At 40.3% G+C, this 26,144-nt stretch overlaps 1 protein-coding gene across 3 annotated transcripts; it reads right to left on the bottom strand.

The window, feature by feature from the left end:
- Nucleotides 1–1,610: 1,610 nt before the first annotated feature.
- slain2 (SLAIN motif family, member 2) lies at nt 1,611–25,814 on the bottom strand. Of its 3 annotated transcripts, XM_007892722.2 has the most exons (9): nt 25,140–25,814; nt 20,450–20,598; nt 17,162–17,317; nt 16,624–16,785; nt 14,929–15,291; nt 13,950–14,090; nt 11,977–12,015; nt 5,672–5,945; nt 1,611–4,425 (listed from the first exon to the last, which is right to left on the bottom strand). In XM_007892722.2, the coding sequence occupies exons 1-9, from the start codon at nt 25,520–25,522 to the stop codon at nt 4,359–4,361; spliced, it is 1,734 nt and encodes a 577-aa protein (XP_007890913.1). In that variant the 5' UTR covers nt 25,523–25,814; the 3' UTR covers nt 1,611–4,358. The 3 variants fall into 3 exon arrangements, with proteins under 3 accessions (XP_007890913.1, XP_007890914.1, XP_007890915.1); XM_007892723.2 differs by lacking the exon at nt 11,977–12,015; XM_007892724.2 differs by lacking the exons at nt 1,611–4,425; nt 5,672–5,945 and adding an exon at nt 8,283–8,428.
- Nucleotides 25,815–26,144: the final 330 nt, after the last annotated feature.

Genomic DNA, 26,144 nt, shown 5'->3' with positions numbered 1-26,144 from the left:
CTAAGACACAGAGCCCTGGTCACAGATGGACAGATTGTCATTTATATGTTTGACTAAGGCTGTCTCTGTCCTGTGGGCAGCACAGAAACACAATTGGAGGGGTTCAAACAGGCAGTAGCAGGAAAGAGCAAAGCTAGGTAGCAATGCCTCATAGCAGAAACTTGGAAGGAAAAGATTGGAGATGGGATGGCAGTTACAGAACAGAGATGGAAGTTTTTTTGAGGGTGGGGTAATGATGTTTTTAAGGGGCTGCAATAATACCAGTGGATAGAAAGAGGTTGATGATGTCTGTTAGTAGGGGGGAAAGGAGATGGAGCTAGGTGGTAAGAGGGTTAAGAATGGAGTCAAGGAATCGGGTGGTGGGCTTCAATTGGGAGAATATGAGGTGAGAGAAAGGAGGGGGAGACGGGATCAAAAGTGTGGAAGGAGGGATTGGTGGAGGCCGGAGCGGGAGGTGGAGATGGTAACGAGGGCAGAGGTAGCAGAGGGGATACCCTGTAAACTCATCGGCAGGTACTAAAAGAACAAACCAGTCACTGAGAGCAGCGAGTCATCCCACTCAGCTGCTGTTAACCCTGAAACTAAAGTCCTAACGGATAGGGTGATCCTAGCTGGACAAGCAGGGGGGAAATCTTGCCGGACAGCAATATGGATTATCCTATGCAGTTTTAGCTGGTTAGATTCCTGCGGTACCCCAACGCAGTCTGGGGTCCTAAAGCCTCGACTCTTGCCAACCTGTGCCTAATACTTCCCGGAATTAGGTGAGCATCCCTCCAGGGAGAGTGTGCGTACCATTCCATTCCAACAATCTATCTCTGAAATTTCCAAGTGTGGGTGAGATGCATGGAAATCTCAGCTTGGTTTGGATACTCTTAAGCATGGTGATGGGTTTCCATGTATGTGATACCCCAAGGTGATCCAAAAAAATTCCTCAATTTGGACTCAAGGATGTCCATTATCACCTCACATTTGGAGTTGGAGGAGAGGATAGGCAAGGTGCGTGAAAGTGGGCAGAGGTGTAGTTTTTTGTAGTGAAGAGGAACCTGGGGTTATCTTTGGCCTTCAGGATGATCTTGGAGCAGGACAATTTAGTTGAGGCAAAGGCAGAGCAGTAGGTTTTGAAGCGGTCCAGGTATACAGCTAGATTGGATTGAATTTGTGCTAGATGCATTCAGTGGCATCTACCTGTAGCTTGAGGGTTTGTGGCTGGTGTACCGGGGGACTTGTGAGAGTAGGAGACAGTATTCACATTAAATACCATGAAGCACTTTGAGATGACCTCTTGACATGAAGCTGCTTTATCAAAGGTAAGGATTAATTAAATGCATGGATTATTAACTGGTTATCGTTTTCCTTTTGATGAGTTTGTGCTTTGGAAAATGTACAGGAACAATTCTAAACCAACTGTCTAAAATCTTGCTTTGTTTAAATGTAAATGTACATTCAGTTTCATATACAAAACAAAGCGGAAACTGGTTTCAAAAATGTCAAGAACTGTTTATTTTTTAAACAAGAGGTAATTCTTGCAATTTTTTTTAAAACAAGTCCGTGAACACATTTACAAAAAAAGTTACATGGCAGAGCAAAAAATTAAATATTCAAAGCTAGACTTGAAGACAACCATTTATTTACGTGTCTACTCCAAGCAATTGGCACAAAAAGTTGACGTACATTCAACAACCAAAAGTGTAACCACCTCAAAAATGAAGTAATTTAAATTAGGCACTATTTTAATATATAAAAGTAACAATTCCACACTTCCCATAGTGTATCAGGTTTATTTTGCCCATAATGATTGAGTTTAATGTTTAATTATGTCAAATTGTTGATTATCTGACAGTTTCACAAAATCACAGCGGGGAGACGATTTTAATTTTACTGATCATTTTATTCTTAAAGTGAGGCTTTTTTTTTGTTGAATCACAGTACTGCAATGCATAAGTGCCTTTACAAAGTGTGTGTACACATGTTAAAATAGGTTTTCAGAAAACAAAATCTAATGGTGTAATCATGAAATAAGACAAAAATGTTACTGTTGCGTATTTTAAGTAAGATTATCCAAGGTTTTCACATGATGGTGGTGGGTGGGTGGGGGTGAGAGAAAGAGGCCTAATTCAAATATATTCAATCCCAAATCCAAGTATCATTTGAAATTTTTCTTGTATTTCATTTTTTGCACTTCCACAGTAAGTCTCTGAAGACAAAGCTCTCTGAGTGTACAATACCCTATGTAAAGGACTAAACCCAACTTTTTTTTAAAAAAATGGCTGTTTAGTTTACAGCATACATCTCCCAATATTGCGATACAAAGCCAAATTTTTTATTAGAAATTACATCACTCATTATGAAGACTACTCTTTTAGATATGAAAAGGTAACACTTGAAAAGTATAACAAACCTGCTGTTTAGGCCAATATTCAGTCAGAGCGCAAGAACTGCAGCAATCACCATTACATGTGCATATTTAAATATAATGTTTGGTAGTAAATAAATACTCGCAGTACTGTCTTCATTTTTATTAGAACTTTTTTCACAACCCATTAAACTAAGGGCCGAGGGATTCAGTGTTTCAAATTTATCATTTTTGATCAGTAACAGGAGAGTGGTACTTCTGGTGTAAAGTTTGAATACATAGCTGGTTGTTACATTTGAACACTATTATGGGAATTTTTTTAAAATTTGCGAGGAATATTTTCTGTAAAATCAAAGTTTTTCAAAAATAAAGCCAAGAAATGTGGCCTCATTCCTGCCTCCTCCCCTACCACCGACTAGCTGCATGAACCTCTATCTTGTGGTCACATTCACAAAGTGACAAACTTTGAACATACAAGTCCCTGCAGTAGTATGTAAATACACTTAATTGTAAACTTTCATTCAAATGACTATAAATGAACTGTAGTGACATTCTTGAACAATAATCATTGAATAACACCCACCAGGCTGTAGCATTTGTCAAACAGCTCTAGGCAAGTGCATTTGTATAAGAGGATATGAGTGCATAGTCTTAAGAGACCTATGTCCTATTTTATGTTGTAAGCACTGTGGTGTGATCAGATTATAACTTTAACTGGACTAAGTCCTCACTGACTATCTATTAAAGAAATACAATATAAAAGCTAAATCTCCTATTTGAGGTGCATGCAGAAATCTTGGCTGTAGATTAAAGCCACTCTTTCCTGAGCCAGTGTTGTACGGTATGGAGCTACTGAATAAAACTTGCTTAACACTAAGCCCTTTGGCATTAAAAAAAGAGAAAAATGTTCAAACTCGCATAAACTGATACCAGAAATATTTTCCCCAACAAACCTTTTACTTCAATGAATTTTCCTCCCTTGGTATGGGCAAATGGTTAAACAAAGTGTTTAATTTACAAAAAGACTTCCAATATATTCAATTTTCCAACTTAAAGCCACTTCCCTACAGCATTTTGAATGCACGGAGCACCATTCAGGTTACAACATACATTTCGCAAACAACGTGTCAAAAATGTTCAATGTGTATCACAGGACACAATCCCAGTGCTCACCAGAAATTCATTCATTTCATTAAAATACATTCGAAAAACAACATACTGCTGCAAATTGACATTGTGTGTAAAACTGCAATAAATTAGTGAAATCTGGTACTAATGTCATTACTAGGATAATAGGTTACTACCATTGATACCATGATGAAAAATTGACTTTAATTTAAAAAAAATACCAATTTGCTTTTCACTTTAGAAAAGTTGCGCACAAACAAAATACACGGTTGTATGTAATCTGCTTTACACATTGCTCATGAAAGCATTCCTGCCAAAAACAATTGAGGGCTTCTGTTTTTCTACTGTACATTGTCAGGTTACATTTGGATTGTAGATTACGATGCCTTTACATTTTCCCCTTTACAACTGGAATTGTGCCTTGTCCTACTTCAGGAGTACAAAATTTATCAACACGACAATAATTGATTGTACAAAACAGGCTTCCATAAGTAATCTCACAGTTTGAGTTGTCAATTCCCAAAGTCTGCTACAACATCAGTTATCCATTCTCTCACCATTGTCTGTTTCCCCCTCTTTGGCATTTTTTGGGGTTATGTCTAGGTTTCTGTCTTTTTGTACTAAATGACTTAAATTGCTTATTACCATAAAACAATGCACTTGGATATGGAAAAACTGATTGTACAAGTATGAAAAATCTGATGTGTAATGTCAATAAAGTGCTTCTCCACGATCTCTGCCAATTTGTGCTGATTTATGACAGAGAAATGGAATTTGTCAAATCCTGCTAATTTTTTTCCAAACAGTCAAAGTAAGTTCTTTAGCTTGGGGAACAGTAGCGCCGCAAATCTCAGATGGTTGGTTCACTGTAATCAGTTTAGTAGCAGCCATCTTTCCAGCTTTCGTCTCTAATGCTGCTGTAAGTCTTCGGAGCTGGCAATGATCTGAGAACCAATTGAACAGGAAAAGGTTTACACTTCACTTTTGGTTGCTATTTGACAGGATGGCCAATTTCTTCTGCATTTCAATTTTACTATGAACCATTATAAAGTGAAAATGCATAAAACAAAGTGTACAGTGCTTTAGAATGGCAAAGAATGTTATTGAGTTAAAACAAACCACATTTGAGTTGCAATACAATAAATGAGCAGTGTTCCATGGGTATCTTGCCCATGCAGCCCTTCTTCAATAATACTATAATAGAACTCACATAAGTCATAGCAGTCAACACTTCAACAGTTAATATAAGTTTCGTGAAGTAAGAGTTTCATTTCAACAACAAAGATAAGTCTATCACAGAGCCCTCTCTGACAAAAAAGTCCTGGCTTCCTTCGTTTGGAAAATGGAATGAAACTGATTTAACCGTTTGTAACACTAACAAGCCTGTAAATTGTCCTGCACACATTTTGTGATAAACAGAGAAACACTGCAAATACCTTTCCATCCTGAGAGCCAGGTTTCAATTCAGATCAGACAAATGGGATAAAATACATCCTGTATTTGTCAACTATACAATCTATTATGAAAAGAATATATTTGAGCAGTCGCAATCCTGTATCTAATGGATATGATTCACATTAGAAAAACGTTGTGTATGTTGGCAATCTTACTCATAGGGTTGGCTGGTGTGAGAAGTGGAACCATTCATGCTGATGCATGAGTGGATGCAGTACGGCTTCCCTTCTGAAAAACTTAAAGGACTTATTGTGGAATATCAGTGCAAAATACACAACTAATCCACTTTACAATTTTCATTCTTTGAGACATCGCAATGACTTGATAAGGAAATATATTAAACCCAAGGATTATTATTATTAAACTTTGCACTGGACCTAGCTGTAAATATGCCGACTTAACTGTGCTCAAGGCTTACACTAACAAGTGGAGAAAAGGTATTCTATTTCCATGCAATGTCATCCTTCACTTAAAGAGCAAACTTCACCCTTCCCTCGATTTATCCTAAACATATGGGCAGGTTGCAGTTTCTATTTGTAACCCTGTTAAAAAATTTATTTATTTAAAAAAAACTAATAGATAATGAATAGAGACTAAAAAAGCATTGTATTGTGTCTAAACGTTCCCTCTCATTCCCTTTTGCAGTTGACTAGCATTCTATTCGTTCTCCCCTATTCGGCAGACTGGTAAGATGGGTTTCCTGAAGACCAGGTCTTTGTTGCTATATCCTCTTACCTTCTAACAGGCTGTGCAAGCTTACTCCGAGGCACTGGTATTCCCCCAGTAGAAGAGGCACTAGGTCTTGGCAAGCCACTTCGCACTGCTGTACCTTTACTAGGGCTAGCGATACCTGATGCCGTATGACTTGGAGAACCGGCAGACTGAACAGAAGCAGGTCCAGGAACAGAACTGGTAGAGACCGGCCCTGGGTTTACCACAGCTTTTAGAGGTTGTCGGAGAGCTAGTGGAGATGGCCCTGTAGGCAGTCTGAGTTTACTTGGAGAAGGTACTGCAAAAGAAAGAAAAAGTTTCAAATTTTTCATTTCAGATTACTTTACACACTTTGTACCAAGACCTTGAATATTAGCATTCCTGTAATACTATTCAAGAAAGCACATCTTCAGAATGATAACCTAAGCAGCAGACATACACAAATATACAATGTAAGTATATTACGCATTCCATCATTGCAGCATATACTTAAAGTTGCTTCATTCCTATTCTGCAGAAATAGCTATTTTGAGAAACGTATTGGAAAACATGCACGTTTGTTTCAATAAACGGAGTACATTTTCTGAAATAAATATCTTAAAAGTATGAAATAAAATTACCCAATGTACTAGCATTACATATTGCAAACGTTAAAAAAAAAACACACGTGCTGTAGGAAATTAATTCCATTGGTCTAAGGTGCAGAGAATAATATTCCTTTGAAGCAACATGGAAAAGTACTGCTACATTAAAAACATTCCACTGGGAGCTGTTTAAACAATAAAAGGTATTATTATGCTAAGTGATGATTTTCCATTATTCCCACTGATGAGAACAGAATGCTATATCAGAAGTGAGTGGAGACTCACATAGAGTATAAACACCACAGACTGGTTGAGCCGAATGGCTTGTTTCCGTGCTGTACGTTCTTTGTAAATCTTTGTAACAGGGAGTATAGAGTTTAGCTTTCTGAGCAGCAATTGTTGAGTCAAAAATGTCAGTCTACAATTGATACTTTCTAGCTTGACAAGTTTTACTGAATATGTGAAACTATCAAGATAATTCCTGTAACTAAGGTAAATCTTTCTCTCCTAAAATAATCCATGGAAAACCCACATTATATCCCCTCATAGAATAAGGATAAGAAACATGTACTCCAATCTGTATTTGTATTTTTTCCCCCCCCATTCCTGGAGAATCTTGCCTCACTTGCCAAAGTGGATCGTCTCACTCACTGAAATCTCTGCCAAGTTGTAATTTGGTACTGCTGGATACAAAAGAAATATGGAACTTGTTTTATCAACTTACTGTTTTAGAATATGTAATTTTGTAAAAACAAACTTTTACAAAACTGGTTTTGTACAAAAACATTGGCCCATAAAGTCACCATCACCAAAAGTTTGTAAAGGACTATCTTAAAAAAATAAGTACAACACTCAAGGCTCAAGACTATGCTACTTATTTCTACTCTAACAAGCCAAGTTACCCCAGAATGCTCTGCATTTTTAAATTGTTCATCTAAGAAACACTTACAGAAGGAATTCAGGGGTTTGAAGTGAAACTGAAGAACTCAAGCAGATCAACTGCACTATTGCTCATCCATCTCTACCATATGAAGACAGCAAATTTTCCTCAGCTACACAGGTTTGTGCGTAGATAATCAATGCTGTGATACAGAGTAGCCTGGAAAGCTTCGTGAAATCCTGAAGAAAGCCCGACTGTACTGTATGGTCTGGAACTTAATTGTTCTACAAGCCCATAGCCACGTCGTGACAGAATATTGTAACACTGATTGACAGGTTGCAAAGTAAACCCCTTTCAATCTTATAAGAATAGAATACCAAATGATTCAGACCAGGAAATACAACAAGAATGGCTAACTTCAGTCTTCCATTCCCTTTGTGTTGAATACCCAATTATTCATTAACTGAGCACCATGAGAGTTGCAGCCCAGAGGCAACTCTATTCTTCACAAAAAGATAAAATGTACCATAGAGAGAGTCATCTTTTTGGAGAGAATGAGGTCCAGAATAAATGAGGTTCGCTGAGTTAAAGAAATATTCATGATCAAGGAAAAGGGTGGGAATGCCATTTCTTTAAGGTGATAGCAGGAATAATGGGCAAGGGACATCCAAAAGGGTGGTATCTAGGTGGTTGATATTGATAAAAATGGATAATAATTCAGTGATGCCAAGTTAAGTGGCCACAAATCAACCAACAAATAAATTTTGACTTTGGTTAATTGAACTATTACTTAGAAACTGTGTCAGCTTGGCTCAGTTAGGAGCACTCTCGGCTTTAAGTCAGAAGCTTATGGGTTTAATCATCCGTCGGGACAAACTCATGATGTCTAAGATGAAACTCCAATGTAATAATGGAGATTATTCACTCCAGCACTATTGTGGCATATTGCTTTGCTCAAATTGGCTGCCGAGTTTGTGTACAACTATACTGTCTTTGGGAAATTCAACATTAGACTATATGAAATAGGATTATTGTAGATCTACTGGATTTTTACTGATGAGAGATTAATACATACGAACAAATTATGTACTACCACCTTACTGACTAGTATATGCTTGATGCATAAAGGACTGTCATTTCTAGGAATGATTTCCAAAATAAAAATACCAGTCATCTTGAAGACAGCTTATTGGATTTCACTCGTATCCATATTTAGGAGTGCAATCAATTGTAGATTACCTCTTTGGGCAGCTCGGTTATGAATATAGAGTTTGGTATTCTGAAATGTGTTGCAAGAATATGGTTGCTTTTTCTGAGCTGTAGACAAAACAACATATTTTTATAAACCGTTTAATTTTTGTGAATTAAGGAAAAGATAGATGGGCCATGCAAAAGGAACTGTGTAGAACCCCAAGTGCTGAAACAATTACAAATCACATTAAGCTCTCATTACAACTTCAAGCGTGTATGTACCAAAGTAAACACACACAAAATTTCGTCAAGGAAAAAAAAGACCGATATGCAAATATGAATGTGAGGTGAAAAGAATACTGAAATCTGTGTTTGCTATTATTGCTGAGTTAATGTGAAAACAGGTTTATGGGATCAGTACATTTTAATCAATACTAGGATTTTCATTCCTTGAGAATTCAGCCAACCCTTCTTGGTCAAATTTACCAATTATTTAGGGTAGCCTGATTCAATAGGTTTAATATAATTCCACTTACATTTTACTTTTTAATGGAACACAATCTGAACACCCAGATGGACTGTACATACTGGTAAATAATTCAAATCTTGATGTAATTAATATTTAAAAAAGGAAAGCTGGGGGGGTGGAGATTCCAAATGTTCAAAGTATTCCCCATCGTTCCTTTCAAAAAGCAGTTACTTTGCCTTCATGGAGATCAAATTTTGCATCTCTACTTCCTTCTACAGCTAAAAAAGTCTACACTTAACTGATACTTCTCAAAAAAAATTTGAAATAATTTATAATGTACTATTAGTTTACAACTTGAAATTTTATCTGACCATTTTCCACACTTCGCTACAAGAATGTCTCACAGCAAGGAGACTGATCAAAATCTATATTAAATATTTAAGGATATAAGATTCCACAAAGTCTGCTAAATTATCAATATAGTATATGTATATATATAAAAACATTGTTGAAAGCGACGATTATAAGATAATCATGAATAATTTTCAAAGATGTGCGTTTTTATTGGAAGATGGGTCATGAAATATCATGAAAGTGCCAATCGGACAGTGAATGTAGGAAGTACAAGGACAACTACAATAGAATATTAAAGTACAAGGGAACGGTCAGAAAAAATCGTAGATGCACACTTTTCAAAAAAAATCACAATATAAACCCAAAAATAATTGTGCCAAATCAAAAAAAAAATTGAGCAGTTTCATTTGTGAATGNAAAAACAGCAAAGAGGAATTCAATTAAAGATTGAGCCAGATGAAAGAGGAACATGTTTTCTTGGGAAGTGAAAGGTTTGAAGTCCTTTATGGATTTTAACAACTAAATTATGATGCTTTTGTTATTGTGAATGGTGAGAAGGTTTACCTTTGGAATCAGTGGGTGTTTTATGAGGCTATATTAAAAGCTAATGGCCCACATTATAATGAAGGATTACTGTAATGGCAACATTTAGTTTACTTAAGAGCCCTCAGCCACTGTAAGCTCCATAGCTAAACGCCAAAGCAAAAGAGCCCAGCAACAAAAACTCAGCTGCAGTAAACAAGCCACCACAAACCATCACCATATATCAAAGAACATCAAATCAACGATAATTACTTAGCTCAGCCATGGCTTCATCAAATTGGAACTGTGATTTATAGAAATCACGACCTTGCCAAAGGGTAGTCATGGAAACATCTAACACTATCATATTTGCTGACTTATTCCATGAAACCACTGGGTCATTTTCTTGAGACAATTGAACCTCAAGCAACTGTATATCAAGATGAAGGCTGCAGTTGGTGACAACAACATAAATCTTTAAACATCTATAGGCGAAATAAACCTTCCATGTTAAGGGCATGGAGTGTATTTAACAGTTTTTATCATGCGAGATGAAATAAAACAATTACTCTCCTTTAAAGACTCAAACGGAAAGAATGGCTGAGGTCTCGGGAAGGGTCACCACATTTTTGTGTGTTCAACAGTCCCCAGATTAGTCTGCCCTGCCAACCCTTATCGGAGTGGTAAACTGGAACGATTAGATAAATGGGTCAAAGGGCTTTCTTACGTAAACATATTTTGCAATAATTTTAAATTAGAGCCTTTCTGGTATTCTCCCTCCACTCCTAAAGGTGTCAATTTGGGAGTACGGTTCTACAGGCTCCAGAACCTCTCCACAATATTTTACATAGGTGACCGTTATTATGCCAGCCTGAACAGTAAAAGTCAGTTGAAGCCATTTCTTTCAAAGTCCGAGATGCTAAGGACCATTCTACAACAACTTGTATTCATAAAAATCACTTCAGGTAGGGTAATGGCAAGGCTAGAAATACAAACTGAGACTCTCTGGGTCGATAAGGCTCAGTTTCTTAGGAGATGAGCTGTTGGGACAAGGTAAATTAACGTTCTTACAAGCGTAATTCAATTGAATTTTGTTAAATCCTATACCTGGTGTAAATCCAGGCTTGACTATGCAAACTCCCTGCTTGTCGGCCTCCCCAACTCCTCCCTCCATAGACTGCAGAGCACCCAGAACTCTGCAGCCCGTATCCTCTCCTGCACCAGGCTCTGTAACCCTATCACCCCCTTCCTCGCCCGCCTCCCTGGCTTCCCATCACACAGAGTACAGTTCAAGATCCTGGTCTCACCTTCAAAGCCCTCCATGGCCTTGCTCCCCCCTATCCTCTATGACCCCCTAAGCCCCTACAAACCTGCCCACTCCCTCCACTCAGCAGGCACTGGCCTGCTTCATTTGCTCCACTTCGCCCGCCCCACCATTGGCAGGTGGGCCTTCAGCCACTCTGCCCCCACCCTCTGGAACTCCATCCCGCAGTGCCTCTGCCTTGCCCAGTCGCTTGCCTGCTTCAAGTCCCATCTCAAGACCCTCCTCTTTGACCATGCCTTCGATCACCTTCCTACCCCCACTGCCCTCCCCAATCCTAACCTCCAGCTCGGGTCCGAAACACTGACTGTCCAGCGCTTAGGACGTCTTTCCCATGTGAAAGGCGCTATACAAATGTAATTTTGCTGTTGTAAATTTGGGTTTAGAAAGTGTCGAATTGCACATACATTCAGCTAGATCTCTACAAAATACATGTTAACTAAATTGTAAAGTATAATAATCACCTCACCTTTCCCCAAAAATCAACAAAACATACAAGGCTTAAAACACAAATGTTGCGTTTGCAATGCAAGATCATTTTGAATTCCACAAAGGTTACCATAGTAAACAAAACTATGAATTCCTAAACCCTAATGCAGATTGAATGAACCAGCCCCAGAAAAGCATTTAAAGCCACAATAAATGCGACATAGCCCCATGAAAAGATGCAGTCCTAAATGACCCTAAAGATACCACAACCCATTGAAAGCCATTAGAAAATATTTTATTTTAAAATAAAGTTTTGTGCTCCTGAGTTAAAACATGCAATCAGTATTTTTGTCCTTATACCCACAAATTAATGACAAGCTGTTTATTGGATTTTGAATACAATGAACATCAATTCATTTACAACAGTCGCATGTTGCAGCCCATATTTACTCTGCAAAGCTACATTGGTGTCCAAAAAGGGCCTGCAGCAAGCTTTTCAGTGGTAAATGAAAAAATGCCACTTTTTAAAAAACAGTATGGGATAAAGTACACTTTGTCATGCTGTAACCTCATTCTTACCACTGCCTTTCTTCTCTTCCACTCGTTTTAACGATTTTTCTATTAGAGGAGAAAAAAAATAACTTTGGGAAAAAGCCGAATTTTGGTTACCAGATTTAAGCAAAGACAGCAGATAAGGCACTACAAGTCTTCATCCATAATTTTAAGGGGGAGGATGGGGACCCCAAAGTCATAGATCTGCTTTTGTTTAAGTGACATCTAGCAGACCTCTGCCATACATTTATATGGCGCCTTTCGCGTCACGAGGATATCCCAAAACATTTAAGAGTATTGGCTGGGCTCCCACGCTGGGGGTGGGAGCAGCCGAGATGGGAGGAAAAGATGACTGAAAGCACAGTCAAAGAAGTAGATTGCGCGGTGGACCTTGAACAAAATGAGGAAGTGAGCGATTAAGTTGGAGGGACTCCGGATGGAATTCCAGAGATTGGGGTAAACTGAAAGTTCGCCCACCAATGATGGGATAGATGGGGTGGGGGATATAAAGCAAGCTGAGCAAAGGGATCAGCCAGGAAAGAAGGGTTTGAGGTCAGAGGTAGTGTGGAGCAAGACTATTGAGGGATTTAAACGTGAGAATAAGGATCTTTATCCGCTGTGGAATGGGGAGCCATGATGGGGTGGTATGTTCCTGAAGCCTGGTGTGGGAAAGGACTGGAGAGTCCACAGCTTGTGTAGAGATCAGCCAGGGAGACCAGAAAGTGGAACACTGGCGTAGTCAATGCCTGGATGCGATAAATACATGGATGAAGCTCTCTGTGGTTCAAGATAATAATAATCCTTGCATTTGGTATAGCGCTTTTCACGTCAGGAGGACGTCCCAAAGCGCTTCACAGAACACACTGTAAAGTGAATTGACTGTATATTTGTGGGCGAACGCGGCAGCCAATTGCGCACAGCAATGTCCCACAAACAGTCATAGATTGAAAATGACCAATTTTTATTATTGTTTTTGGTTTTGGAGGGATTATTATTAGACGTATGGATTAAGGAAACATGCCCAAGGTTTTGCCCTGCCTGGAATTGAACTCAGGTCTCTCACTTGCAAAGCGAGTGCTCTAACCACTGAGCTACAGGACTCCACAAATGACAGATAGTGGTGGAGGCAGGGAATGCTTTGGAGGTGGGGGAAAGCGGAATGGGTCACAGCACAAACGTGGGGATTAAAGGACAGTTAGGAGTTCCGCACTGGCTCCACGCAGTGGACTGTGCATCCATTCAGTTTGATGGCTGTGAGGGCCTGAGGGAAGAAGGCAATGATGGGAGTCAAGTCGCTGTCTTGTCAATGTTCAACTGAAGAAGAATCCATTAGAAGAGACAAAGTGGAAGATGTGCACGTATGCTCACCTTAGCTGAGGGCAAGCTCGTACAGTTTTGTTTAGTCCAGTAATACTGCCAATGAAGGACACTAATTGCACTTAAAGGAGGAAAACATTATTGGGATGGTGGTAGTATTTTCATGCTATATAATTTCCCCTTGTCACTCACATAAGGGCATAAAATATCTGAAATCTGGCATATAAATAGTTTAAAATATCCAATCCTGAATCCCTGCAGACAATAATCCAGATGTAGGGCCCCCATGTCAATCCTGGGCCAGCATGAAATTATAAAATAAAATTAACAGCTCTTGATCAATGTTTACAGGATAAAAAGAAAGCAGATTTTTCTCGGATTAATTAAGGGCACTCAGAAATAAGGTCAGTGAGCATGCGTCATCTTGATATGTAAGATATTCATGCTGATCCTGGCTATGGATTTAAACAATGACTTCAACTCAGTAGGAGACATTTTAAAAACATTATCAAAGCAAGATGGGAGGAGAATGAATACTTTCCACTGAAAATAATCCAAGAGCTGTTTCCATTTAATGAGTTACCTCATTACCAATGTCTCTTAGTTATTAATATCAGAAAAACTTGACAAAGGAAGATTCTTAAAATCCAAATAAGGCAAAAAAAAACAAAAAAGTGACTTACTCGCTGCAGCTTGCTGCTGAATACGGGGTATTCCCCCATTTGGCACTTGTAAATTCGAGTCACAACTTCTGCTATTTTTGACAGATTCTGCTGAATGGATACTAGATCTGGATAGGTTTGGAAGACTACGTCTTAATTTCTCTAAGGCAGAAACAAAATGGAAAATAGATTACTCTCAATCATTNAAAAAAATCAGGCATTAAAAAGCTTCCACGATGATTTAGTGAGTTTATTCAGTGAAGCAAAAAGCCAAACAGAATGGGAAACTTCCACACTCACCTACCAAATACAGTTGCTGCACATTACAGTAAATTCTGCAATTTGCAAATCAATTTTCTAAGGCAAAAACACAAAGTAAAGGCTCTTGCTTCAACTGCTCAGTTAGTAAGAATAAGTCTGGTTCACAAGATGCACATATGACTCTGGGGTACATTAATTCTAAAATCAGTCATGGAAAGTAAAAGACTTTCCAAATCGCAGGGAAGAGCTAGAATGTTTTGTCTGACAACAGAAAACGTTTAAAGTTCCAGAATTAAAGAAAGGTCTAGATCATTTACTAGATTTTTTGAATTATGCTGCTTAAACACAGCAACATGAATGCCATTGGAGGGTCCATTAATCAATTATGCATGCAAATAATGGTGGCTGAAAATCTGTGAGAATCCTTCAGAAAAAATGTGTTTAATAGAGTTGGGTGTCACCAGAATATAAGTGGAAGTTAACCTCGTGCCCATGGATGACACTGTCAAGCAGGGGTATATATATATATATTAAAGAGGACCGAGCCCTGAGGAATGCCACACAAGCACGAAGTCCTGAGATACGGCTTGGACCCACAAAATTCTGACTTGGAGGCAAGAGTGCTACCAAATGAGTCAGGAGAACATTTAGATCGGTCATAAATATTGCACTCACAACCAATTTTTATTCTATGTTAACAAGGTGATTTTAGTCCACAATTACACTGCTTGTCGCTTACCTTCATTTTTTACATTAGACTGGAGATCAGCAGCAGGGCCTTGCAAAGAGTGGCGCGGCTGTTGTAGACGACTAATCATGGGCTGTGGAGAGCCAGATACTCGACTATAATCCAGTCCCCGGGCAGGAGAGCGCGAGCGTGGAGAATTCCTAGGTGAATGCCTTGGTGAAGGTCGAGGGGAGTGTCTTGGAGATGGAGTGAATCGATTCATGGGAGGGTGCAAGGTATGAGGAACACATTCTTCTTCATCTTCCAAACTCTGAACATCAAACTCCTGGTCACTGAATGTACCCCGCCTCAGTGAATGACAAGATGAACCTGAACTACGCCTTGAGGCATTGGCTGCATATTCTTGTCTGAGACCTAGAGAAAATAAAAGCATGGAGTGAAACTAGCTAATACACCAATCTTCAAAACTAAGCAGATTTAATTAACTATTGTAATAATAATATTTCCATTTTATATAACGCCTTATCAAATCATTGAGACGTCTGAAAGCGCTTCACAGAATATACTGCAAAATTGACTGTATTTTGCGGGCAAAACGCAGCAGCTAATTGCACACAACAGTGTCCCACAAACAGTCATGGATTGAGTGACTTTTTTTAATATTGTTTTGAAGGGATTATTACCCTCCGAAGAGCGATCGGCCAATTGACTAACAACCGGTTCCTACTTACTGCTAGGTAAACAAGTGTTGGAGCAAGGAAATTTGCCCAACGTTTCACCCTGTCCGAGAATCAAACTAAAGTACTCTCGCTTGTGAGGCGAGTGCTCTAACCACTTAGCTACTATTGCCACAATTGACAAACACCAAGTCAATAGTTTCTACCAAAGTACACAATTGGTGCTTAAACTTTTTAGGAAAGAATGATTTTAAATTATATTTATTCAATTTACTATCACTTGCTATTAGTTCAATTTGACATTCAGATTTGTCACTCCAAGGGAAAGGGGCTCATTGACGAGTAGCTAGTTTGGCATAGGTCCTCCCTCCCGGGCATCGTGGAAGCCTCTGGAATATTGGATGGCTCTGACTTGGCCTTCCACCTTATCCTGTCATTGGCCAAGGTATGGCCCTCCAATAGACCAGAGGCTGCTGTGACGCATCTGAGCATGTGTACCCAACCTCCACCGAGCACCCGCACCAGTCACAGGATACTACAGAAGGCCTGCAATGCAAGGCACCATTTTATACGACAAATTTTCTGATGAATTTGACATTATAACCACTTACAAGAATTTCTGGAATGCAACTAGTCATGTGTTAAGATGAGTGATAAGTAAAGCTGAGATCATTTTACATGGGAAGCAGCCAGGATTTTGATTGTATGGCCACTTAAGTGGTAATTGACAAGTTAAGCCAGGAGTTGTGATGTGTAAAGAAACAAAAAGGCTCTAAAAGTACTGGCCAACAGAAGAAATTCAACAATTTTAGAAAGACAATTTAGCACAATAGAAACAATGCACTTACCATTCTTCTTATGCACTTGACAATGTTTTCTCTTGTAAAAAGCTTATACAAGATGCTTCCTCCAAATGGGAGCATAGTTGTCAGCCAGCATGTGCTGGAATAAGAGTGTAATATTGCCAATATCCTGGCCTATTGTTAACATGTAGCCCTACTCTACCGAACCATTCAACTGTGAACCCCGTTTCAGATGTTACTCAAGCCATCAGCAGGTCCATACTTACTGTCTTCCTGCATGCGAGCTAGGATCTGTACATCTGTGACATCAGTAAGCTTGTACCCAGACCCTAGTGAATCTTCATCGATTTCAGAATTACTTAGCTCACTATCCACAGAGGACTGGGGGCTGATGGGGAGATTTCTGTCCATGGAGCCTTTGAAATGACCTAAGATGGAATACATTTTAAAAAGTTAGGACAGTTCTTATCCTTTGCATTTACACTGGTTACAAAACATTTCTAATGCTTCCATCATAACAGTAATATTTATTTTAGTCAATTATGAGCTGCATTTGAAAACAATGTCAGAAGAACCCAGCACAGATTGCCTTTATCCACCCATTAAATAAATTCAGAAATAATAAGTTACACTTGCAGTACATGTTTCTAAATATCATTGTACCCAGTGGGAGAAACATTAAAATTTCCCTCAAACCATAAAATCACAACATTCCTCATTATTAAACTCCAAAGTCGTTACCCAGGAGCAAATTTGTTATTAAAAATAGTGGTGAACAATCAGAAATCAAAACGGTCTCCGCACCTGGACTACCTGGCATTATCAACTGCTTTACAAGTGGAGCGGATCTAACTGGTGTTGAGGTCGGGGAGCTGAAGTTGCTTCCATAAGCACTACTGCCTCCACTTGCATAACCACCAGTACTATAGGGGCTGTTGAATAAACTCCGTCTTTTACTCTCTGCAAGGTAAAACAAAAGGAACAATTTACAGCAAAAATTTGAACATTATTCTAATTTGATAAGATAGTAAGGCTGTAATAAAATGTTAATTTTAGGTAGATAATCATTATTATTATTAAATGTTTTCACAGTTGTATGAACTACCTGAGATAATAGTGCCTTCATTGTGTCATTTGATTGCATTTTATTCACTTAAACATAAAATATGCTTATAAAATGTTCAGTGTAGTTGCTGAGAAGCTGGAAATTTGCATACATGTACTGACAGATTTTACTTTCCATAAATTGTGGGTCGTTAAAGATCCCATGGCACTATTTGAAAAAAGGAGTTTCTCTTAGTGTCCTAACCAACAATCAACCACATGAAATTGATTGTTCACTTCATGGCAAATTGTGGGACATTGTTGTGTGCAAATCGTTTGTCATATTCGCCTGCAAATATAGTCACTATACATCAAAGGAAATCCTGCGAAGAGCTTCAACAATTTGATTTTCAACAATTTGATAAGGTGCTATATCAAATGCAAGCATTATTATATCTTGAGCCAGTTCCACAGTCTCCAAATCCCATTTGATGATTGACCCAAGTGTCCATTCTTCACATGCAAGCTTAGAAGGGTGAACGCTGGCAGATTAATTCAATTTTTTTTGTTGTGGGGGTGGGGGGAGGAAGAAAAAGAGAGAAATCACATGAAACCATAAAAGTAAACAGACAAAAGGAACAACCTGCATTTATATAAACACCCTTCAAATAGAGTAACTTTATGGAGCGCTTTACAAAATGTGCTGGAGTTGTGCGTGCGTGTGCCTATGGGGGGGGAGGGGGCGGTGTCCTGTCATAGGTACTGCCAAAGATCAAGAGTTTCACATGATTTTGAAAGAGACGGATTGAGAAGGGAGTTCCGGAGGGTTGGGTCATGATGACTAAAGGCTTGGCTGCCGAGATGCTATCCCGCATGAAGGGCACTATATAAATGCAAGTTGTTGTTGAAAAAGCAGAGACTTCAAAATAGTAAGAGCTGAAATGCAGCTTCAGGACACCAGACAATGAGGAGGAATGACATACGTTTCCGGAATCACAGGAACTTATTTAAAGTTGCTGTTTCTTATACAGCTGTTTTGCGATTCGTGGGCATTTCTGAGTCATTGATATTGATGGATCAAAGTGAGACAAAGAGAGCCCCAACTCAAGAGTCTCCATAAGAACTGACAATTTTACTGAAAGCTAAAAAAAATTTGCTCAGACAAACCAGTATTTTCTGCTAATATTTAAACAACAGTAAGCACTTAAATCAGATGGGCCTGCTCTTTTCAAATTGAAATTTAAAGGCCCTGTAATCATAGATAATTGGTAATCCAGTGGATATAAAGGATGCTCGATGTTGCTGAGATTGTGAAATAAGAAGGCCTGAACCTGATTAAACTCAACTGCTCAGTGAACATCAGTCTGATTTTGTAGTTAATTATTTCTATTTTCAAAACAAAGCTTGTAAACTTCCTTTAAGTGATTTACTTAAACCTTTTGAAATGCACAGCACAAATTTTGAATATTAAACATTTAGCCAGCTGAACAATCTCACACGTGGATCTGATTAGATATTGGAACAAAATACAACAACAAGATTCGATTTATAGAGCGCCTTTCACGTCGGGAGGACGTCCCAAGGCGCTGTACAGTTGGGTCAGGACCCGAGCAGGGGGAAATGGTCAGGGTGAGGGGAGGGAAGGGAGGGAGCGAGGAGGGGGGAAATGGTGAGGGGAGGGAAGGGAGGGAGCGAGGAGGGGGTAGAGAGTCGAGAGGGGAGCTGAAGGCTCGGTCAAAGAGAAAGGTCTTGAGACCAGCCTTGAAGGAGGAAAGGGAGGAGGCGGCGAAGGCACTGGGGGATGGAGTTCCAGAGCCTCGGTGCTGAGAGGCTGAAGGCCCGGCCACCGATGGTAGGGCGGTTGGGGCGGGGGATGTGGAGCAGACCGGAGCCAGAGGAAAGGAGGGTACGGGAGGTAGGTAGGGGGATAAATACAGAATTAACACGATGATCTTTTGGTTATATCCCACCAATAGCCACAAAATGAATGACTATTTTTATCTGGAGGATTGTTCTTCTCTTTTTGAATAATGCCATAGGATATTTGTCATCTGCCTGAACAGGGAGATGTCTTTATTCAATGTCTTATCCAAAGGATGGGATCTTTGACATTTGCTCCCCTACCACTGCACTGGAGGGTCATCTTAGACTATGACTACGATCCTTAAAGTCCTCAACATAAAGTTTTAACAAACAGACTCCTGAATCAGAAACAAGAATGTTACCAACTGAGCCATTCTGCCACCTGACATTTTAGGCTACATTTTCAAGAGCACGATTTGAATACACTGACCAAAATAAATGATGGCACTAAAACAAAATGAACGTTATGAAGCCCGTCAATTGGAATTACATAACTATGAGACCTTATGATCTAGGACAAAAATAATAAAGCATCAGTCATGTGAACAGATATTGGACCCATGCTTAATCCAAGGTTGAAGCGTCATAAACCAGGCTATTTGACACTGACACATCACGGGTATTAATCTTGTGACATACTTGGATCATATCCCAGAGTATGATATAAATATTTTGTTACTCCCTTAGTTTATGAACTTCAAAGTTGTTTTCTTAACTAGTCGCAGTAAACTATAATTATGTTCCATTGCATCAAGATTATAAACCAAACTCATGTATTCACTTTAAAATCTTCATTTAATCAAATATCCCAAATTTGGATTCAGTCATCAGATCAACTATGCACTCAATCAAGCACTCCCCAAAATAATATTTGACAGAAATAGCAGAGAAAGCTATTGTTCAACAACTGCACCTGAAATAGATTTGCTTAAATTATGTATTGTGTAAAAGACACACAAAACATTCCCGATAAAGACCTGCTGTATTAGATCAATGTTTCAAGGGGACTAATAACTTCACCAGATGTCTCAGTTGCAACCAACAGCAGGATTCAATGAGTATTCCAAAAGGAAATTATGGCAACACCCTCTTTACTTACATTCTGATGTCATGCAGCTCCACATACTAAAATCATTTGTAACACAACAGTCAAATTGTGTACTTTTCAAATGGTAAAAAGGTTACCTGACATTGTTTGATCAAGTCTCTGTATCAATAACCTTTTTGCAGTTTCCATATCTGGGCTTGGGTGATCCAGCACCTGTCTGCACCATCGAATTGGGCTAAAAGCTCTCTGAACAGGAGTAGGCATCTTCTTTGGTGACATGTATAACCTATGATTTTAGATGAAAAAAATGTATGCAATTAGTTGCAGTTAATTATAGATTGGAAATATTAATTTTATTTCAAAACAATTCATTCCAACAAATGTTCTTTCTAAATCCAGTATTTTACTCCTTCCCATTCAAACGTTTATTGGATACTACTAAAATGGTACATTTTTATCAATTAAATACACTATATTGAGTGCAAATACATTGATTGCAAATAAGTTTTATTTCTTCTTTGAATTCACCATCTCCTCCCAATCAAAATTCTTCAGATGCTACCCATGGTCATAATTGTTTGAAAAAATAAAGCAAACTGTACAACATTGATGATTCGATTTTTCCAACACCCTTCTGGTTGGCAGCCACAGCTCCACCCTCTACTACTTCAGGGCATCCATAACTTCACAGAACACATCTTCTCCCACACCAGGCGAGGCCAGAATTTTTCAAATGCTTGTCCTTACCTTTAAATACCTACTTGGACCACCATACCTCAGTAATCTGCTACAACCCTAATCCTCCAGCCACCTTCTCTGATCCACCCATCCTGACCTATTTCATGCCCTCTACCTGCTCTGCCAATGGCAGGTAAACTTTAAACCACTTTCCTTCTAGCCTCTGCAACTCTAGTCTTAAATTTCTTCACCTCACCCCTTTCATCTTAGCTTTCAAACCCTTCAAAAAACATCTCTGACTGCAATTTCAGCCACCTCCCTCACTTGCCCGTCTCAACCAACTCAGGCTCCTGTTTAGTTTTTATAAAGAGCTTTCAGATGTTCTCTCTAATCGAGTACAAATTGTAGTTGTTTTGGTAACTGGAAGTACATCACCCCATGGGAACTCCTCTTCGACAAAATCAACTTTAGTGGCGTTTCCACTGGTCAATGGAAATTTATTAAGGAATCCCGTTAAGAAACGACACAAATCAGACCCCAATATGGCTAATACGCCAACTGCATTCCTTTCACCCGCCAAATGAAAAATGATAATCCTCTGTTCTCTCAAGTCACAAAGATGTGGTTCTTTACAGAAATTTAAAATTTGCAGAAATCTGAAAATATTTAACCACAACCAATGAGCTGTGAACTGCAGAGGAAAGCTGACGTTATTTATCTGCAGATATGCACTGCAATTTTTAAAGGCTCAAATCATCAATATGGAGTAGAGCCAACTTGAAAAGAAGGGAGTGCTTTGGTTGGGAAAGAAGCTTTATACAGCTGGTAGACAAAACATTATAATTTTCCAAGTCATATTTCGAATTAATTTTCTCAGATGAGCAATTTGAAAACCTGGGCAAAAAGCCCTGTAAAAATACGTTTCTGGGACACTTCTGTGCACAATTGGTTGCCATGTTTCGCCCACAAAATACAGTCAATCCAATTTACAGTATATCATGTGAAGTGCTTTGAGACATCCTAACGACATGACAAGGCGCTATATCAAATGCAAGAACTATTATCATTAATAAGTAAACCGATGGTTCAAAGAGAGTTGACAAAAGATTTGTGGACTGAGGTTAAGTCACGATAATATTTTGAAGCAGATAAGCTGGGATAATTTCAAAATAATGGTTGTTATATTTAGGTGAGGGTTATTTTTGAATGATTAGAAGCAGCAAGATGGTCTTCACTTTCCATGTTGCAGTATTAGGTTACAGTGGTAAGCAGCTATATTCTGGTGAAAATTAAGGAATGTTGGCAATGTTAAAGTTATGCTAAAGATTTAGTTTAATCGAATGACATAAGTTTGTATAGATTTGAGTTACAGGAGTAAAAGTGATATCAGTCATGACAGGGCAATTTGGATAATAAGTGATCAGCAATTCTTGACTATTCATTACAATACAAGCGAACCAGCTTCATTTTAAGACAATGCAACACTTAACGCTTGTATTGTAATGAATAGTCAAGAATTGCTGATTCAACTGAAGGAATTGACCTCACAGCCTTATACTGCAAATATAGCTAGTCCTTTGCTGCAGTATTAGGTTATCAAGATCTTCCAAGATCAGGCAAACAATTTTACTTGTAAGATGTTAAAGAAAGTTATTTAGATAAATATTTGGGGAGGACAAGTTTGCAGGGCTATGGGGATAGAGCGGGGGAGTGGGATTGATTTGAACAGCTCTTTTTAAAGAGCTGGCACAGACACGAATGGCCTCCTTCTGTGCTGTATATAATTCGATGATTCTACGAAAGTTGAAAACAAACCGTTGGAAGTAATTAGTTAGTTGAAAGATTATTTGGATTTTTTGGTCAGTCGGGTGTCTGACACATGCAGAAACCCATCGCCGTGCTTAACGTATCCAAACCAAAACGGGGTTCCATGCATCCCACCCCGACATGGAAATTGCAGAGATATTTATTGGAATCGAATGCGCACTTTCTCCCTTGAGAGACGCATCCTCTTATCTAATTTACGCGCAGGTTGGCAAGAACTTAAGAGTGTGCGCTGGGATACTGCTGGAATCGAACCAGCTAAAACTGCATAGCTTGCCATTGAAAGTGCTGCCTGGTAAGGTTTCTCACTTCTTGTTCAGCTAGGAACCCCCTACCCATTAAGGACTTTTCCTGCAGGGTAGGCAACAGAATATTGTTTCTGACAGAAGATGTATTCAGCGCCATGTTGGGATTTTCAGTCTAGTCGACATCCCTTCGTAGTGTTGAGACGAATGCTGCATAGTCGGACACAGCATCGTCATGACTTCGGATAAGGTAAACCGAGATCCCGAGAGGTGGGCTACCATCACGTCCTCGTATTAGGTATGGGTCACAAAATTCCAGTTTACAATTTCAAAAGGCACATCAAACTGGCAGAAACTGCAGTATAATTGCCCCGTATAATTCCCCAATTAGGAACACTATCCTGACAGGATGACACGGATATGCCAAGTATTCTTCATTACATGTTTTTGCAAAACTTGACCAAGTGCTGTCTGTTTTCCCTGGTCTTTAGATTTAATGATAACAAAGTAGAATAATTATATATATATAAGAACATTACAATTTCAGAGTCAGAGGCACATAATTTTATGGGACAGGTTCTTAAAACACTCACTACTACTTTTATTTGATTATATATTGCATTTCAGTTTACTTACTATTTGTTCTGTAACCTTCAAACATTAGGTTTGAAGGTTACAGAACAAATTTATTGGACAATTTTTATATATGCACAAATACAGCTCACATTAGCAGAGTGTAAGAATAGCACAGCAATGTTATGAATCATGTTGCATATGGAGGATGGGGAATTACAATAAATAACCTGGCAGCTTGCAACAACAAGCTTCATTAAATGTGGTTGTAGAGGTCCTGGGGGCGGAGAGAAGTAAAATGAGGGAACCTATAAAATTAAACCTATCAAGAGACGGGAACCCATACCAGCAATGGATCCTGTTAATGTTGCTCCAAGCAAGATTCCACATGTGCTCAAGAGCCTCACCATCAACGCCTGATGGAGGTCTGATGTTGCATCCCATTGTCCTGCCAAATACTGACTTATTTGTTTCACCAAATAACTTAAAATAAGGTATTATACAAAGTTTCATTCAACCTTTCTGATACAAGGTAACACAAGTTGGTGAATACCCTTTAAAGTATGCCTTAACTAATAAATAAATAATAATCCTTGCCTGATCAAGTCGCTGAAAAGTCTCAAAGCACTTCACAGGATATACTGTAAAGCAGATTGACTTTGCTTTGTGATTTTGTGAGAGAAACCTTGCATTTGATTAGTGCAATATCACATTGGCATCCCATCTCAAAGCACTTCATAGTATTTTACTGTGGAGTGGAGTGACTGAATAGGCAATAGGCAACTGCAGCAATGTCCCACCATCAGCAGAAACTTTTATTTGGTGGATTGTTGGCCAGAACACCGGGAGGAAATCTTTTCTGTTCTCGAATACACCTAAACAGGCAGATCTCGGTTTAACATCTCATCTGAAGGACAGCACCTCCAAAACTGCAGCATACCCCCAAGAATACATTGGAGTGACAGCCTAGACTGTGAGGTCCAAGTGGTCATGGGCAGGGAAGGATCTTTAAACCCATAACCTTTTGATTCAAAACGCCAACTGAGTTTTGCCAACTGAGCGAGGTTAGGGCAGGTTGATCTTACATGCCACAACAAACAACAACAACAACAAGATTTCATTTATAGAGCGCCTTTTCACGTCGGGAGGACGTCCCAGGGCGCGGGACAGTTGACCCTTCAATAAACGTCATGACATGTTTTAGATGAGAAACAGCAAGTGAAGTGAGCTCCGAGGGGAACGTGTGCATCCAAGTAAACATCTCTGGTATTTATTTCCACGTACTGTTTCCAGGGGTACCTGAGGCTTTCAGTTAGGTTTGGACACTCTCAATGATGGGTTTCCCGCCTCTGACCCCCCCCAAAAAAACTGAGTGAATCAGGTTAAAAGCAGGTTAGCTGCCGTTCTACCCAATTATTTTTTCAGATGCTGCCCCCCCCACCCCTCCCGGGTCAGACACAGTCCGGTGTTGGTCTCCGGTGAACCCCAGCCCGGACCCCTCACTCACCAGCTGTCGTCCTCTTCATCACCCGTCGACACCAGCGACTCCACGTCCAGCGTCTCCACCTCATCCAGCGTCGTCAGCTCGGCCGGTGCCTCCGCGCCCTCGGGGTCCGAGAGGAAGCCCAGGCCGGCGACACCCCCGGCCCCCAGCGCCTCGGGGGCCTGGGCCCCTCCTGCTCCTGGGCGGGGCGTCGAGTGACAGTCCGACTGGGTCAGGCCGTCCAGGGAGAGGCCGGCCGAGGGCCCGGGGGGAGCGGGCCCAGCCCGGGGGCTCAGGAGGGTGGAGCGGGTCCTCAGCTGCTCGTTCTGCTTCTCCAGTTTGCGGACCAACTCCTGCAGCTTCCGCACCTCCAGGTCCGCGTTGATGTTCGAGTTCTCCTCCTCCATCGTCAGCTGCTTCTTCCCCTCCGCCGTCTCCTCGCTCGGCCTCAGGCTCGTCAACTCTCCTCCTTTGCTGTCTGTCTCTCTCTCTCTCTCTCTCTATCTCTTCCTTCCCTCTCTCTCTCTCCCTCTCTACCGGTACATGGCTGGGGCGGGGAGGAGGACAGACGGACACGGGCCACGCTCGCTCACACCCGCAGGCGTCCCCCGCCCAACTCGAACCACGGCTCCACCATCATTCTCGCCGCCGCCATCTTTCTCCTCCTCCGTTCGTCCGTCCGTCCCTCCCTGCCCCGCCCCGCCCTGTGTGCGTGCGCGCCCGCGCGCGCCTGACGTCAGCGCGCACAACAGCCAGCGACCCGGCGAGTGACGACGTGTGCGCGCGTATGGCGGAACAGCTCGCGACGTGACGGGCCACACCACCCCCTTCCCCCCCGCCTCTCAACAAAAAAAAACCGACGCACGGAGCTCGCGGGCCGGGTACACACGTCAGCACACAGCCCCCGCCCCGCACCTCAGCACCAAGCCCCGCCCCCCACACGCGTCAGTACCAAGCCCCGCCCCAGGTCCGCGCCAAGCCCCGCCCCCCGGCGCTGACGACGCGTGACCCCGCCTCGCCGCCTGGGCT

Source organism: Callorhinchus milii, unplaced genomic scaffold (assembly GCF_018977255.1).
Source record: "Callorhinchus milii isolate IMCB2004 unplaced genomic scaffold, IMCB_Cmil_1.0 Scaffold1, whole genome shotgun sequence".
NCBI classification, from domain to species: Eukaryota; Metazoa; Chordata; class Chondrichthyes; order Chimaeriformes; family Callorhinchidae; genus Callorhinchus; species Callorhinchus milii.
The sequence above is the reverse complement of the archived record's forward strand: the minus strand, read 5'-3'. Positions and strand labels throughout refer to the sequence as shown.

Excerpts from the sequence above, each read along its gene's own strand:
- slain2 (XM_007892722.2), bottom strand. The coding sequence starts at position 25,522 with ATGGAGGAGGAGAACTCGAACATCAACGCGGACCTGGAGGTGCGGAAG. Across the intron at positions 14,091-14,928 it reads GTCTAATGTAAAAAATGAAG|AGAAATTAAGACGTAGTCTT; the intron begins GTAAGCGACAAG and ends TTTCTGCCTTAG. Across the intron at positions 5,946-11,976 it reads GGAAGAGAAGAAAGGCAGTG|TACCTTCTCCAAGTAAACTC; the intron begins GTAAGAATGAGG and ends TTTCTTTTGCAG.